This window comes from Halichoerus grypus, chromosome 11 (assembly GCF_964656455.1).
Source record: "Halichoerus grypus chromosome 11, mHalGry1.hap1.1, whole genome shotgun sequence".
NCBI classification, from domain to species: Eukaryota; Metazoa; Chordata; class Mammalia; order Carnivora; family Phocidae; genus Halichoerus; species Halichoerus grypus.
In genome coordinates, this window is record NC_135722.1 from 110,195,733 (window position 1) to 110,211,760 (window position 16,028).

Sequence of the window (16,028 nt, forward strand, 5' to 3'; positions counted from 1 at the left end):
GAGCGTTCCCACTATGCAGCTGAGGTCGCACGACTAGGAAATCTAGAGTCAGGACTCAAGCCCAGGTCTGTAACTCCACAACAACCTCTTATTTTGACATATTACTGAGACAGAGAGAGAGGCTAAATCGGGGGCCACTGGGGAGCACAGGCTCAGGGGGAGACAAGCAGGCAACACTAAAAAAAGAGGGAACAATTAAATCTGGACGTGAAGCGATATATGGCTTAGGCATGTGCCAAGAAGAACAGACTACGGGACCAGCTCGGACTACGTGGCAAGGGGAAGATGTGGTCTAGTGGCCGTGAGAACAGTCAGAGCCACAACCTATGGCGACAAAGAGCAGCATGAATTCAAAGACCATGAGGAAGAGCAGAGAATGAGCAGGAACAGGGGTCTGGGAGGAGGCCGAGGACAAAGGCAAGTCTTTCCTTCTGGACCACAGCAGGAAACATGCACAGTTCCTCACAAGGACTACAGAAAGCCATCTGATGGGCTGTATGCAGAGTACTAAAATAATCCACCTTACGTATTAGAGAAACATGTCTGGCTGCTACGTGGACAGAGCAAACACAGGAGGAAGATGATCTCGGAAAGTATAACAGGTAGGGGGCGAGGAGGCTCGGGAAAAACAGTGAAGAGAAATGCACAGATCTCAACTATACTTTGCAAGGAGAATGAACTGGCTAGGGGGGCTGAGAAAGAAACATGTCAAGAATGATTCCTAGGTTCCCAGCTTGAGGAAATAAATGGGTATCAATAGCTTTTACTGAGGGGGTACACTGACAGTAAAACAACTATGGGGAATTCAGTCTTGAACTCTGAGATGACTGTGACCACAAAAATGATACCTAACACAATCAATGAGGGTTTATGACGGCTCATGCATTGTTCCAAACAATGTAATTCGGAGATGTGAACTACGTAACTACTTGCAAGTCCAGAAGATGAACAGCAAAGATAGAATTAAAGATACAAAGTTATGAATCATGAGCCATTAATTAAGTAATCCTAGCCATTTACACTAAATTGTAGAAACACTAATACAAAAATATGCACAGCTTACAGTGTGTCCAAGACATGTTCTAACTCACCTGTGGAATATAATTTCTTCTTTCTTGACATGCAGCATGAAACCATGCAAAACTAAAGAGAGCGTGAGCTCGATGTATGTTATCTTTTTTGCTGATTTGCTCAGGAGTCCAAGATTCATAAGTACGCATTAAATTCTTCTTCAAACCTGGAGGTGACTGAAGACAAAATATTGACATCCTATTGTTTCAAATCTTACAAATGAAATTAATATTTAACATTTTTAAGGATTTATTTTAATAAAGTTTTCACTATTACCCAGTTCAACTTACTATTATGTTACTTCAAAATGTATGTATCTAAAACTAGTTTTAAACTCCTTGTACCTAACAGTTCCCTCAATTATAAATTCAAAAATTTCAAATTAAAAAACTCTAAAGCCAACAATATTCAAAACAACCAAGTAAGTTTTATATGATCATTGAGGTAATCTACTGAAACTGAATTGTCATTTACACAGTGAATTTGACACAGATTGTTACAGGGCATGTGATTTTTACTTTCATAGAAGGTTCTCCCTCTCCAGGTGCTATGTGAATTTCCATGAGGCCTTCCAAATACTATTTCATACAATACAACTAATGTTTCTTGAACATTAGTCCACCAGAGGTGAAGTGGGTATCAGCTGACACTGCAAGGCTCATAAACACAAATTCAAACCCAGAAACTCAAAGTGTATATTAGACTAGTATTCAGTCAAAAAACATTCATCCACATGTCCAGAATCTGTTTATATTTTTCAGTTTTCCAAATGAAAAAGACAAATTTTGAATTCTTAGAAAAAGAGTAAAATAAACCCATTTCTTAAAAAAAAAAAAAAAAATTCTTCCCGTTTTTTTTAAAACCAAATGCATTTGTATATTAATAATTGGTTCCTTTACAATTTTCTAAGGCTGGGGAGCCTGGGTGGCTCAGTGGGTTAAGCATCTGTCTTCAGTTCAGGTCATGATCTCAGGGTCCTGGGATCGAGTCCTGCATTGGGCTCCCTGCTCAGTGGGGAGTCTGCTTCTCCCTCTCCCTCTACCCTTCACCCCTGCTTCTCCTCTAATAAATAAAATGTTTTAAAAAAAATTCTTCTAAGTTTAAAAAAAATTAACGTGCATTTCTCTGCCAAACTTATTTTAATTAGCTTGCACTAAAAGTAAAATTTTTCCTCTAAATGGTTTCTACCACAAAAAGCATAATTAATGGAAGTCAGGACCTTAAGAAGCCTGCTGCAGGGAACTCCCTTTGCAATCCTTTCCATTCTGTTTTTTCTCATATAAAAAAACTTCTTTAAGATTAGAAGAAAAAAAATACCACTAATTTACTAAGTACACATCCAAATTTATACTTTTCAAAATGAAAATTTTTTGTTTATGAAACATTTACAAAAAATTATGATAGAATAGGCTAAATTTCCTGAGCACTATTCAATAAAACATGAAATTAACAGGAAACTGAACAACCACTTGGAGTTTTTAAGACAATAAAGATTACACAAAATGAATAAATCCTATATAATTACAGAGAGAGTCGTACATAAATAAAGAGTATTTGAAAAATAACAAAATGAAGACACTACTATGTCAAACTATGGGATAAGGCCAAACACATTCTCAGCTGCAAATTCACAGACATAATAATAATTTTAGTATTATTTCAAGTAAATATAAGTCAATGGACTCAACAGAAGAAATCAGTAAAAACAAAAGCAAATATAAATCTAAGGACAACTTTAGAAGAAAAAGAATAAAGAAGGAAATTCAGTGGAAAGAATTACTAAGATAAAAGTAAATGATGAAGTATGACATTGGTTATTTGGAGTAAATTTTTTAAAAGTCTGTCAACTAATCAAAAAAAGTAATAAAATAGAGATTTAAAACCTTCAAAGTTACTAGATGCATGTGTGTACATATATGCACATATATAGTAATTTTGGGGTTTTTTTTAATTTTATTTATTTGAGAGACAGCGAGAGAGACACACAGAGAGAGAGAGAGCACAAGCAGGGGGAGTGGCAGGCAGAGGGAGAAGCAGGCTCCCCGCTGAGTAAGGAGCCCAATGCGGGGCTCGATCCCAGAACCCTGGGATCATGACCTGAGCTGAAGGCAGACGCTTAACTGACTGAGCCACCCAGGCGCCCCTATATTTATAATTTTGAATATAATTAACTGCACTCTTTTCTAAAATAGTTAATTATCCACATGGATTTAAGAAATAGGAAAAAAATCACCAATTTAGATTAAACAAAACTTCCATAAAAAAGTAATCAAATAACCTCATGAAAAAAAATCCTGGAAAAGACTGCACATTAAGTTAAAATGTTCAAGGAGGGGTGCCTGGGTGGCTCAGTTGTTAAGCGTCTGCCTTCAGCTCGGGTCATGATCCCGGGGTCCTGGGATCGAGCCCCGCATCAGGCTCCCTGCTCAGTGGGGAGTCTGCTTCTCCCTCTCCCTCTCCCACTCCCCCTGCTTGTGTTCCCTCTCTCGCTGTGTCTCTCTTTGTCAAACGAATAAATAAAATCTTAAAAAAACAAAATGTTCAAGGAACAGTTCTCCTGATGTTTTAACTCTTCATGTGATGAAATATTTACTGTGTTCTTCATAACTGCCAGTTATTTTAAGTACAAAACTCAAGAGAAAAAATATCCGCTGCCCTTGTGGCTCGGATAGGATATATGGTCAAACAGTGCACTGGGAAAGCCGCTGGGAAGATTCTGGAACTGTTCTTTCTTATTAGACACTGTAATGACTTTCAATTAACATATTTCCAAATATTAAACCAACTTCACATTCCTTGATTAATCCTTATCTTTTTTCTTTCTTAAATGAGACTAACACCTTCAGATAAAAAAAATAAGAAATACTGATCTAAAGCAACAGGTAGGTAGTTATAAACATTAAGACGTTTTTCTTCCAAAGATTGTAAATAACAAAAAAAATTCTAGAAACAGAAAAAAAACAAGCAGAACCTCTCTTACCAGTTTTAAAAAGTTTTAATTAAGTTAACTATTTTATTTATGACTTTGACCAGTTACATAATAACACTGTGAACACATACAGTTTTGGATACACCAGGTTTGGACATTATGTGTCCGAAGCACGATAGACTGGAACAAGGAAACTGACACTGAGAATCTGACTTAGCTGTGCCAGAAAACAAGTTAAGAACACCAGATACTCACCTGCAAAGAACAAAGCTGAACCCTTACCTGACACCATATGTAAAAATTAGCTCACAAGGCACTCAAGACCTAAATGTAAGGCTCTGAAACAATAAAACCAGAAGGAGGCCCAGGAGGAGGCTCCGTGACATCGGCTCTGGCAACGATTCTTTGGAGAGGACACCAGAGCAGAGGCAACAAAAGCAAAGAACAGGGCGCCTGGGTGGCTCAGTTGGTTAAGCGACTGCCTTCGGCTCAGGTCATGATCCTGGAGTCCCTGGATCGAGTCCCGCATCGGGCTTCCTGCTCGGCAGGGAGTCTGCTTCGTCCTCTGACCCTATCCCCTCTCAGGTGTTCTCTCTCTCATTCTCTCTCTCTCAAATAAATAAATAAAATCTTTAAAAAAAAAAAAAAAAAAAAAGCAAAGAACAGACAAACGGGACTCCATCCAAGTTTACAGATGTCTGAGCAACAGGGAAACCATCCGCCCAGGGAAGAGCGACGACATGGAAGACAGTGTCTGCTGGCTACACATCTCATGAGGGACTCCTCCAACTCAATGACAACTCCAAGTCAAAACGGGCAAAAGACTTGAAGAGACCCTTCTCTAAGTAAAATATGCAAATGGACAAGAAGCCTAAGAAAAAATTCTCACCATCACTAATTATCAAGGAAATGCAAAGCCAACCAACGGTGAGCGATGAGCTTGCAGTGCTAGGACGGTTACTATAAACACACGCAGAAGTAACAAGCGCTGGGGGGGTGTAAAATGGAGCACTGCAAGGATGAACACTATGGAGCTCCTCGAAACATGAAAAACGGGTTTACCTCTGATCCAGCAGTTCCAGCTGAACACAGGATCTCATAGAGTGCTTGCCCACTCACATTCACTACAGCGTTCCTTACAGCAGTCAAGAGGCAGAAACCCCACCTGCCCACGGACCGAGGAATGGATAAGGAAAACGTAGGATGTATAGACACAATGGGGTATTATCAGCCCTCAGGAGAGACAGAAATCCCGTCCCATGCTACGACATGGATCACTATCTTGAGGACATTCTCTTGAGTAAAATAAGCCAGTCTCCAAAAGACAAATAATACATGATTCTACTTACAGGAGGTATCTAAGGTAGTCAAACTGCTAGAAAACAGAGCAGAGATCGCCAGGGCTGGAGGAACAGGGAAATGGGGAGTCACTGCCCAATGGACAGAATCGCAGTTTCTCAACATGTGAAAAGGTCTAGAGATGTGCTGCACAACAAAGTACATATGAACACCACCAAACTATGTAAATAAAAATGGTTACGATGGTAAATTTTGTGTTTTTTACTGATAACACCAAAAAAATGAAATAAAATTTATAAAAAGAAAATTTAGATGTATTTTTATAAATACCATCTTATGCGCTTATTTAGGTTTATTTTACTTCACCGAAACAAAAAGGGGTTTTTCTGAGTCTAGCTGACACAGAGTGTTACGGTAGTTTTGGGTGTACAACACAGTGAAGGGACGAGTCCATTATACCTGACGCTGCGCTCACCTTGGTGCAGCCCCAGCTGTCCCTGCACCACCACGGACCCTGCTCCCCGGGCTGTGCCTCCCAGGCCTGCGAAGCCCTCGTTCCCTCACCGCCCTCCACCCGTTCTGCCCGTCCCGCTCTGCCACCCCGGGGCACCAGTCTGTTCTCTACCCAGAGGTCCGATTTTGCTTTTTGTTTGTATATTCATGTACTACATTCCACTTACGAGTGACATCATGGATTTGTCTTTCTCAGTCTAACTTATTTCACTGGGCATGATACCCTGTAGGTCATGCATGTGGTGGCAAGTGGCAAGACTTCGTGCTGTTGTATGGCTGAGCAGCAGGCTGCCCCGTACGTGCACCACATCTTCTTCACCCATTCCTCACTGATGGGTACCCAGGGGGCTTGGGGATACTGGCTACTGTGGATCATGCTGCTATAACGTCGGGGTGCATGTGTCTTTTTGAATTAGTGTTTTGTTTTCTCTGGGTAAACACCCGGTAGCGCAATGACTGGATCCCAGGGTAGTTCTGTATTTTAATTTCTGAGGAGCGTCCACACTGCGTCCAGGGTGGTGGCTGCACCAGCGGACAGCCCCCCCAGCGGAGCATGACACTTTCTCTCCACGTCCTCACCGACACTTGCTGTTGCTTGTGTAGTTGCTTTAGCCATTCTGACCAGTGTGTATCTCACTGTGGTTTTGATCTGCATCTCCCTGAAGAGGAGTGATGCTGAGCATCTTTTCATGTGTCTGTTTGCCATCTGTGTGTCTTCTCTGGAGAAATGTCTGTCCAGGTCCTCCACCCACTTACTCATTGAACTGACTGTTGTAAAGGAAACTCTGGTGTGTTTTGTACGACCGACAGTTCTTTACAGAGCTTTAGGAGGAGCATGGAGACTAGGGCACTTCACGCTGAGTGACTCAGGGTTGAAGTCTCCTTACCTCGTAGGTGATCTTCAGACTTGACTGTAGTAAGATAGGGGTGAAGTGGGGATGGACTTCCGCAGTGAGCCACAGACGAAAGGTATCTTTAGGCTGCAGAGTGTTCAATTCCTTGTGTACAAAAACAGCAACAAGAAAAATCTACTTAAACACACACACACTAATTTCCATTTTATAAATATATTAGTAAGTAAAATTTCTTTCTAAAATCCTTCTGTGACATTCTGATACATTTCCTTCTGTTGCTTATTTGCTCCATGACCTTGGGGTCTAGGACTTACACCAGCTCCAAGCAAGGACAGTAACAGTACACACCCTGTAAGACACTCGTCACGGTGCCCAGTGCACAGTCCGTACAAAGTAAGCGTTGGCAGCAACTGAGAGCCTCAACTAGCAACCACGTGCGGGACTTTGGGTTCTCACTGCTTCGATCCATGCCTCACAGAGTTCTTTAAGGACATCAATTCCTTTATTAGCAATTTTTGTTGTACACTATTGCCTATAATATAAATTCAAAGCTTCACCACCCGAATTCCTCTGCCCAAGCTGTGTGCGTTGGTCACTTATTCAAATTTTTATGTCTCTGTCTTTACAAATATTATTCTTTCTACCTGTTACTCTCTTTGGAACCTGGCAAATTCTTACTCATCTGTCAATTTAAACATCCTGTCTTAGGGGGATATCTTCTTCAACTCTTCATTACCATAGTCCCAGGCAGAATTCATCACTGATGGCAGTTTGTAAATTCTCTTCCATAGTGTTTATGATGCTACAATATAGTTATTAAAGTGGCCTGTCTCTTCTAAACCAAGTTCCTTCCCACGGAGCAGGTTACAAATTTTGTATGCAACCCACACTTAGGGCAACTGCTCGTTTTTTTCTGTACTAAACAAGTGCTTGTAGAATAAAGGAATGAATGAATGACAGAAGAACTGTCAAGAGTTCTAAAAGAATTGAGGTCTAAAAATTACTTTAATAAATATAATCTATGTCTGATACTAACATTCATTATTATAATGTACAATGCAGAGTGAAAGTAACCAAAAAAATTTAAAAAGGAAAAGAATTGGCTTTTATAAAAATATTTGTGTATGTTTAGAATTGTAAATTATATACTCTTATACCACATAATAGTATACCATAATATACCATTTATACCACATTTATCTGAATCTACCTTTTCCAGAACTGGCAGCCAAGACACCACCAGATGTAAGTTCTTCAAACACAGCCAGTCCCCATTGCGGGCACATTCTTTCAGCATCTGAATTGCTAAATCAGCTTGACCCTGACCCATAGCAACCTGCAAAAACAAAATGAAAAACAATACTAAACAACAAATCCGATGACAGGTAACAGGAGAGATTCAAATTAACCTGTCATACATACTGAACTCAATTATTTTGATGAGAGTTCTAAGTTTTTAATAACTCTGTTGCCATTTCCAACAGTTGTCTTGTTTTTGCCCTTTATCAGCAGATTTCTAATACTTTCTGTTTATTAAAAATACATTATCATGATAGCTTTGCAAGTTACAGAAGAGTATAAAGAATTATTGAATAGTTTTATTTTTGTTTCTCATTCCCCTATTTCCTGCAATTCTAACCCTCTCAAACATGAACCTTAAAAAAAAAAGGAAATTTTTTTAACTGTCGTCTTGAATTCTTTGAGGGTTTAATCATTAATGTTTAATCATTAATACTACCACTTACTTGAAATTTACTTCTGATTTTTCCAACAACGCACGTATCTGGCTCTCAAGCTACAGGTCTAACTGTGTAATGGTGTGATTCCCTAGCTTTCCGTCATCCAGGAAATCCTCACGGGGCAAGGACTCTACACTCTGCCCACTGCTCCTCTAGGGCTGCTCAGAGAGAGGGGGCCGAGGGGGCTGAGGGCCAAGAAGAGAATAAAGACAGAGCGGGAATGGGCGTCCCGAGCTCACTGGAATCCCAGTGCCATGTTCCCAGGTGCTGCCGTCCACCTGTGCTGAGGATGCTCAGCGAGGGGCCCGGTCCACCTCGTAGAGCAGACAACCTGCAAGCATGTTCGGAGCTGGAAGGCCGAGACGACGGACTGCGCTCAGGCTGCACAGTCAGATTCTGCAGGTGTGAGTACAGAGTCCAGGTGGCCACACCCACGGACCACGTGCAGTCTGGGCTCCTCAGCCTGTTTGTACAGGCCAGCTTACAGCACACCTGTGCACCAGGACAGCCAAGGTGTGTGCATGTAGATAATTTATGAACAGACACATGGAGAGTCCTGGCTCAGCTTTTATTGGGTACACGGTCAAAACGCTTTCAAGGCTACGGTTATAGATTACTGCAAACCACAGTGATTTGTCTCCATAATGAATACAACATAGCATTTCATTGCTTTTTAGTTGACTTTTACAAGTATTGATTTTGTTTTTCAATTAGACTATAAAGTTATTGACAGTGGGAACCATGTCTAACTCATTGCATACTAAAGCATGCAATAACACAGATAATAAATACTCACAGATTGATTTTTTAAAAAGATTTTATTTATTTATTTGACAGAGAGAGACACAGCTAGAGAGGGAAGACGAGCAGGGGGAGTGGGAGAAGGAGAAGCAGACCTCCTGCAGAGCAGGGAGCCCGATGCGGGGCTCGATCCCAGGATCCTGAGGTCATGACCCGAGCTTAACCAACTGAGCCATTCAGGTGCCCCTTGATTTTTTTGTTTTAATTTCAAGGTCTAACCCTGAATGAAACAAATAGGAGGTGAAACAAAGTGGCTGAATTGTTTTGATGCACTTACTAGTTTGCCATTATTAAAATGCAAAATAAATCCCACAAAAACAAAAACAAAAACAAAAAATGCGAGCATAGGCATGTACAACAGAATTAGAGAAAAGGTTAAGTATTTTGCTCAAAGGAAATGACAGCTAAAAATAGGCAACTCAGCGTTTCCCATAAAGCATCAATTATATGAAAAAAGCTTAAAGATTCATAAAACCTCAGAAAAAAATATTTACTATACAATTTTTTTTAAAAACCACAACAGGAAAATGTTAAGAAGATGGTTAGCTGCCCATCCCCTCTGAGATCTACACAACTTCTGCCATTAAAACTTAATTTTGCGGCGGGGGGGGGCGCCTTGGTGGCTCAGTTGGTTAAAGGTCTGCCTTCAGCTCAGGTCATGATCCCAGGGTCCTGGGATCAAGCCCCGCATCGGGCTCCCTACTCAGCGGGGAGCCTGCTTCTCCCCTTCCCTGTGCCCTTCACCCTGTTCATGCATGCTCTCTCTCTCTGTGTCAAATAAATAAAATCTTTAAAAAAAATTAATTTTTTGCATCAAGAATGTATTAGCCTTAGCATATACATTCAGCACAGCAACAAAACTTTAAAATAACAGAATCATGAATAATTATGTCCATATTGAAAGGCTTTACTTTATTTAACAATTTTGCAAATTCAGTACACAAAACTTTACATGTTTAAATAGTCAAACCTATTGCAGATGCAAGTAGCTCTACCCTGCAGCTAAAATCAGTACCAACAGACACAAGGTGCAGACAAGGCCCCTCATGCAGGCTCCTCACTGACCGCTGATGGTACCCTGCTGAGGCGTCAGGACACCCTACCTAGGGTGGAATCAGACCCCCTCGCCCGAGAACCACTCCCTGCTCTTAGCTGCCTTCCGTCCAGGTTCCCCACAACATTCTGACTTCTCCATTTGCTGCTTAATCATTATAATGAAAGCGGTTTATTTATTCAGTTGTCAAAAACTGAGAGTAAATTAAATACATATTCTGACTAGCATGCAAACTGAATTGCACAAAGCAGGCAACCTGAACAAGGTAAACTCCTAAATTTACCTCAGAAAAATGGTGCTCTGTTACCTGAGTTTTAGTCACAAGTTTATGTAAATATTGCTGATTTACTGTAAAAGCATCCAAGTAAAATTTAAAAATTATTCTCAAAAGCTTAGCAAATATATTAGTGTCCTATTACTGCTATAACAAATTACCACAATTTAGTACCTTAAAACCAGACAAATTTATTACCAGATTTCTGGAGATTAGAAGCCCCATCTAACTTCAAGGAGTTTGGCTTTACTACAAGGGTGTTGTCTGGAGGCTCGAGGAGAGAATCTCCCTCTCGCTTTTCCAGCTTCTAGAAGTCACCCGCATCTCTTCGCTTGCGGTCCCTTCCGGCACCTTCCAAGCCAGCACCCCAGCGTTTCCCACTGCTCTGGCCACTGCGCCATCAATACACCGGTGCCTCCACGCGGCCCCCCCAGCTTCCCCCTTGGAAGGACCCTGTGATGACCCTGGGCCCACCTGACTCATGCAAGACGTCTCCATGTGGAGACACTTACGGAACTACACGTTCTGCCACGGAAGCTAACAAATTCACGGGCTCCGGGGAGCAGGACCTGGGCACTTTGGGGGACGTTGGTTGGCCTACCACCATGAAACATGTTTCCCTAACAGGATCAGGCAAGGCAGGAAGAGCAGGTAACGGGCGCTGACCTGGTGATAGCACTCTCCACTTCTCTCCGCGTTGGCGAGCTCCTGAAGTTCCTGAGAAGGGTCGGCACCCGGGGAGATAATTATCAAGATGGGTTCAATTTCCAGTGTCTCTTTGTAGAGCCGTTTGAGATTCAGGGGGAGTGGGGACAGCTCTTTCAGTCCTGGAAAATATATGTGAAAGACATGAAAACTACAAAGCAACGTGATTACAGGATGTAGCAGAAAACGGAGGTGAGTGATAATCCCGTACATGTTACAGTTTCCTCACTGTAAAACCACTCACTGACTAGCAATAACTACCATCTCACGGAATGCTTCCAACCGCTCTGCACCTACGATCTCCGCGAATCGCTGCAACAACACGGACTGCTGGGCACCCAGACGGCCACGCCCAGCGCACGGAGAACACACCACCAGTGCTGTGCTCTTACTATGCAAGTTTCTGCCTGCAAGAGAAGACTGAACCAACTGCCCAGCTACACTACTTTTCGTTCATTTCTGTGGCAACTCAGTGCCGACCCCGTGCTGTGCACTGGAGTCAGATTCCCACATAATCTAGCGAACAGCTTCACTGTCATGATACAGGATGGCTATTCCCTACCTCCACGCATTACGAGAGAAAAGAAAGTGGTATCGAATGAAAAGAATATTCGTTTGGAGACAGAAGTACATAAGCTCTCAGGTTAGCCAAGTGACCCTATACAAATCACTAAAATACAAGGTGCCTCGGTTTCCTCAGTTGTAAAACAGGCATAAAACAACCCGTAGGTCATTTGGGAGCAAAAGAGGATAAAATAATAAAAACAGATTCCATTTACTCATCACCTACTCTGTGACACCAGCTATTTATTTTACATAAAAGAAAACTAATAGAAGATTGAATGTCTTGCCAGAGGTCACCCAGCAGCTAACTGCTAACTGTATTCAACATAATTCACCTGTGCTTTTTTTGAATCTGAAACTCGTAACTACAAAGTCCTATACAGACAAGAAATTGTAATTTTGCTATTATGTTAAAATCTCTTCTACTAAAATTTAAATGTTTCCATGATTAACGTATTTAGTAAAAGCCAAGCTAAAGAAGACCCACTTCAATTGCTAATCAAAATATACTTGTTTGAACTGAGCTAAAAAGAGGAGTATGACACAAGAGTTGAAAAACAGATTAGCAGAACGTAACAGAATGACTCCACAGGCAAGAAAGGTAGACATGAATAGACAATATTGCACCTTAGAAATTCTAAAATCACTGGAGAAACACATTCTTAATGATTTCTGTAGTCAGCACTTTAAAATATAAATTCAGTGCCCTCCAGATGGGCCAAAGAAGGCCCTTCTAGATAACCATACTGAAGAGACCAATTTCACACCTGCCCCATTCCCCGCCACTCGTCACATCATCAAGTCGTCAGGATAAGTAAGAGCTGTCACAGGCAGAAATATTCCTACGGGCGCCTGGGTGGCTCAGTAGTTAAGCATCTGCCTTCTGCTCAGGTCACGATCCCGGGCTCCTGGGATCGAGCCCCCGCATCGGGCTCCCTGCTCCGCGGAAGGCCTGCTTCTCCCTCTCCCACTCCCCCTGCTTGTGTTCCCTCTCTCGCTGTCAAATAAATAAATAAAATCTTTGAAAAAAAAAGAAAAAAGAAATATTCCTAATCACCACTGAGTTTGCCCCAACTGCCTCTGAAAGTTGATGAACTGCTTCTAGGGGTATATTGTATGAATTTTATTTTTAAATAAGTTGTTGTTGCTAACTATCATCCTGTTTTAAGACCTAATTGAAAACAGTTCTTAAGTACTTGTGGCAATGTAAGTAGACAATGCTTCTGTTCACTCATTCATTCATTTATTCATAAACTCAATAAACATTTCTAGGCCAATTAAATGAACTGATATTATAATATGTATCAAAAGTCTGAAAAATATGTCTGGCCTTTGACTCAGTCATTGAGATTATAATAATTTAAGAAATAATTCAGGATGTGAATGCAGAAGCAGGTACAAAAACTTTCACTGTAGCTGTTGGTATTAGTGAAAAATCTTGGGGAAACACCCTGAGGAGTCTGAGTAATTTCTGATAGCCATACAATTGGGGCTGAAATCACAAGAATGGTGAGTTAAGTGGTAATTTACTGAAAAGCAGATTACTCAACAGACAACATGATTCCATACCGCGCTACCTGCACATTCCTGCGCCCAAAAGGCATAGAAAGGTGTGCATTATCACGTTAACAATGATTATCTCAGGATGATGGGACACCAGGGGCTTCCTATCTTTGTCTTCTTCTGTCTTCTCATAGAGCTCTACTGAGACGTATTATGTGATAAACGTCAGAACATATACGAAGATAGGTTCCTATAAGATAACTACTGAATGAAACATGTGTTTTATTTGGAAATTATATACTAATATAAAAGTGTCTTTAAAAATTTAAAATACAGATTACCACATCATTTTTTTTTAAGATTTTATTTATTTATTTGACAGAGAGAGACACAGCGAGAGAGGGAACACAAGCAGGTGGAGTGGGAGAGGGAGAAGCAGGCTTCCCGTGGAGCAGGGAGCCCGATGCAGGGTCTGATCCCAGGACCCTGGATCATGACCTGAGCCGAAGGCAGATGCCTAACCAACTGAGCCACCCAGGCGCCCCAGATTACCACATCATTTCTTAAATTAACAAATACAGACTACAAACTCCAGGAGGACAAGAATCGCGTCTGTTTTGCTCACCATTCTATAGGCATACTCTAGCACAAATTTAAATATTCTTCCTAAAGTTAAAATTCCACAGAAGATAAACAGATGTTCATTAACTCATTATTTACAATATTTCAAAGTACTGGAATGTTTTGGGTTAGAGAAAAAAACATGAAAAAATATACCATTTATAATAATATAAGTAATGTTCATGTTACTTGGAATTCCGTATTAGCCATTCTGCCAACAAAACTCCCAATAAAATAACCCCACTGCATTTTAATTGAACTGATCTATACATATAATCACTGGTTTTATTAATCCAAGTACCTTTCACTCACTATATCACTAGAACTGTTAGAATGAATCATCCAAAACTATTCAATGAAATTGAAGAGCCACAGATGTTCACTGCATTGTGAATTATCACAGGATAAAACTACTGAAAAATTACTGGGATCTTAAATTTTGACCATACATCTTTAAAACGTATCATTTCTTTCAAAAGGAAAAAAAGAACAAAAAATGAGTCAAAGAAATAACTTACACCTTTACTGCATTTTATTTTACTCCGATAAAATACCAAAATCATCAAAGAAGAATTTACAGTTTAAAAAAGAAAGAATACCAATCCTGCACTTTTTAGGTACCTGAGTAAAGAAAGTAGCAAATTAACATCAGACTATTATAGGTGGTAAGCATGAAAGATTCATTCTTCCTCACTCATCGCATCCTCCCCAACAGAGAGACTGACAAGTTTCCGGAGTACAAAATTACACTTCCTTTATTAGTGAGAAAGGACAACTCTAAGAATGTACCACGAACGTCAAGAAAAAGAAGGAAAACTGAGAACCACTATGGAACCCAAAGTACATCAACCAATTAAATGGGAAGAAACTCTTTAGAAATGGAATAATACTCAAGCCTAGAAACAAACAGTCCAACATTCTGTGGTAGGCAGAATGCCATCTGTTTCAAGATTCCTAACCTAGGTGCTGCTATGAAGGCATTCTACAGGCATAATTACGGTTGTGGACCTTAAAACAGCATTCACCTCCATTATCCTAGTAGGCCAATTTAATCACTTGGATCCTTAAAAGCAGTAAGTTTCTCCAGCTCAAGTCACAGAGACACAGCAGAAGAGAGAAGCAGGACAGATGAGGTGGAGGGGAGAGTAGACGGATGGGAAGCCTGAGAAAGAGCCCCCCTACCCTTGCTGCCTGTGACCGTGGAGGAAGGGGGCTGCGAGCCAAAGAACCCCAGCGGCCTCTCCACCCTGAGGAGGGCTCCAGGACAGGGAGGGAAGGAGGACCTCAATTCTATAAGGCATGCAGCTGATTCTGGGAGAGCCTGAGTGAGTTTGGAGATGACTGCTTCCCTGAGCCTCCTCCCCCTGAGAGCGCAGGGCCAACGCCTGGATTTCACTTTGTGTGACTGGGAGCAGAGAAACCAGGCCAGCCCAGCAGGCCTCTGACCCCCAGAACCGTAAGACAGTACACGGATATCGTCCAAAGCTGCTAATTTGTGACGATTTGTTAACAGAGGCAACAGAAAATGAATATGCATGTCCTTCTGTCCTTCCCCTTTCCTCTCAGACACAGATTTCACGAGACAGATGGAGCCATGGAAGCAAGGTGCCTGGGATGGGACGCAGGCCCGCATCAGGGAAGGAGCTCTGAAGCAGGAAAGCCACCCCGCTCACATCGACTCTTAATGGAGAGCCTCCCTGGGGCTGCTGTAGGGTCTTCAAGGAACCTGCTCCTGATAACCTCACATACACAGCACAACACCTGCTCAGAGCAGTTACTTAAAAAAGTCAAAATTCGATCAAAATTACTCAAGTCCCAATATTAGCATCTGGTAACTGCTATTTTAAAAAGTAATATACTAGATGTGGCTCATATATTAAAGCTTGGTTTGCAGCATTAAAGTGACATGCCTAAAAGTTTTGAGGATTGCCCTATCTTGAAATTAACACTACTTTCATAAACACATTTTTTAAGTGACTGTTTGAAAGTTTACAGATTACAAAAAAGATTGCTAAAACTTAATAAAAATCTTCCCATACAAATGATGCTTGAGAAATTACATTTGAAATCAAATCTTTACAATCTGATTAAAAAGAAATAA

The 16,028-nt window shown here is 41.0% G+C and overlaps 1 protein-coding gene across 5 annotated transcripts in view; it reads right to left on the bottom strand.

Annotated features, from left to right (window-relative positions):
• DYNC2H1 (dynein cytoplasmic 2 heavy chain 1) overlaps positions 1–16,028 on the bottom strand; it is a 310,954-nt gene that overhangs the window by 130,855 nt on the left and 164,071 nt on the right. For all 5 annotated transcript variants that reach the window (XM_078059076.1, XM_078059074.1, XM_078059073.1 and 2 more), the window contains 4 exons: positions 11,201–11,361; positions 7,877–8,002; positions 6,700–6,810; positions 1,092–1,247 (listed from right to left, as the gene is read on the bottom strand). In XM_078059076.1, coding sequence (XP_077915202.1) covers positions 1,092–1,247; positions 6,700–6,810; positions 7,877–8,002; positions 11,201–11,361 — 554 coding nt within the window. The remainder of the gene's footprint in view (positions 1–1,091; positions 1,248–6,699; positions 6,811–7,876; positions 8,003–11,200; positions 11,362–16,028) is intronic.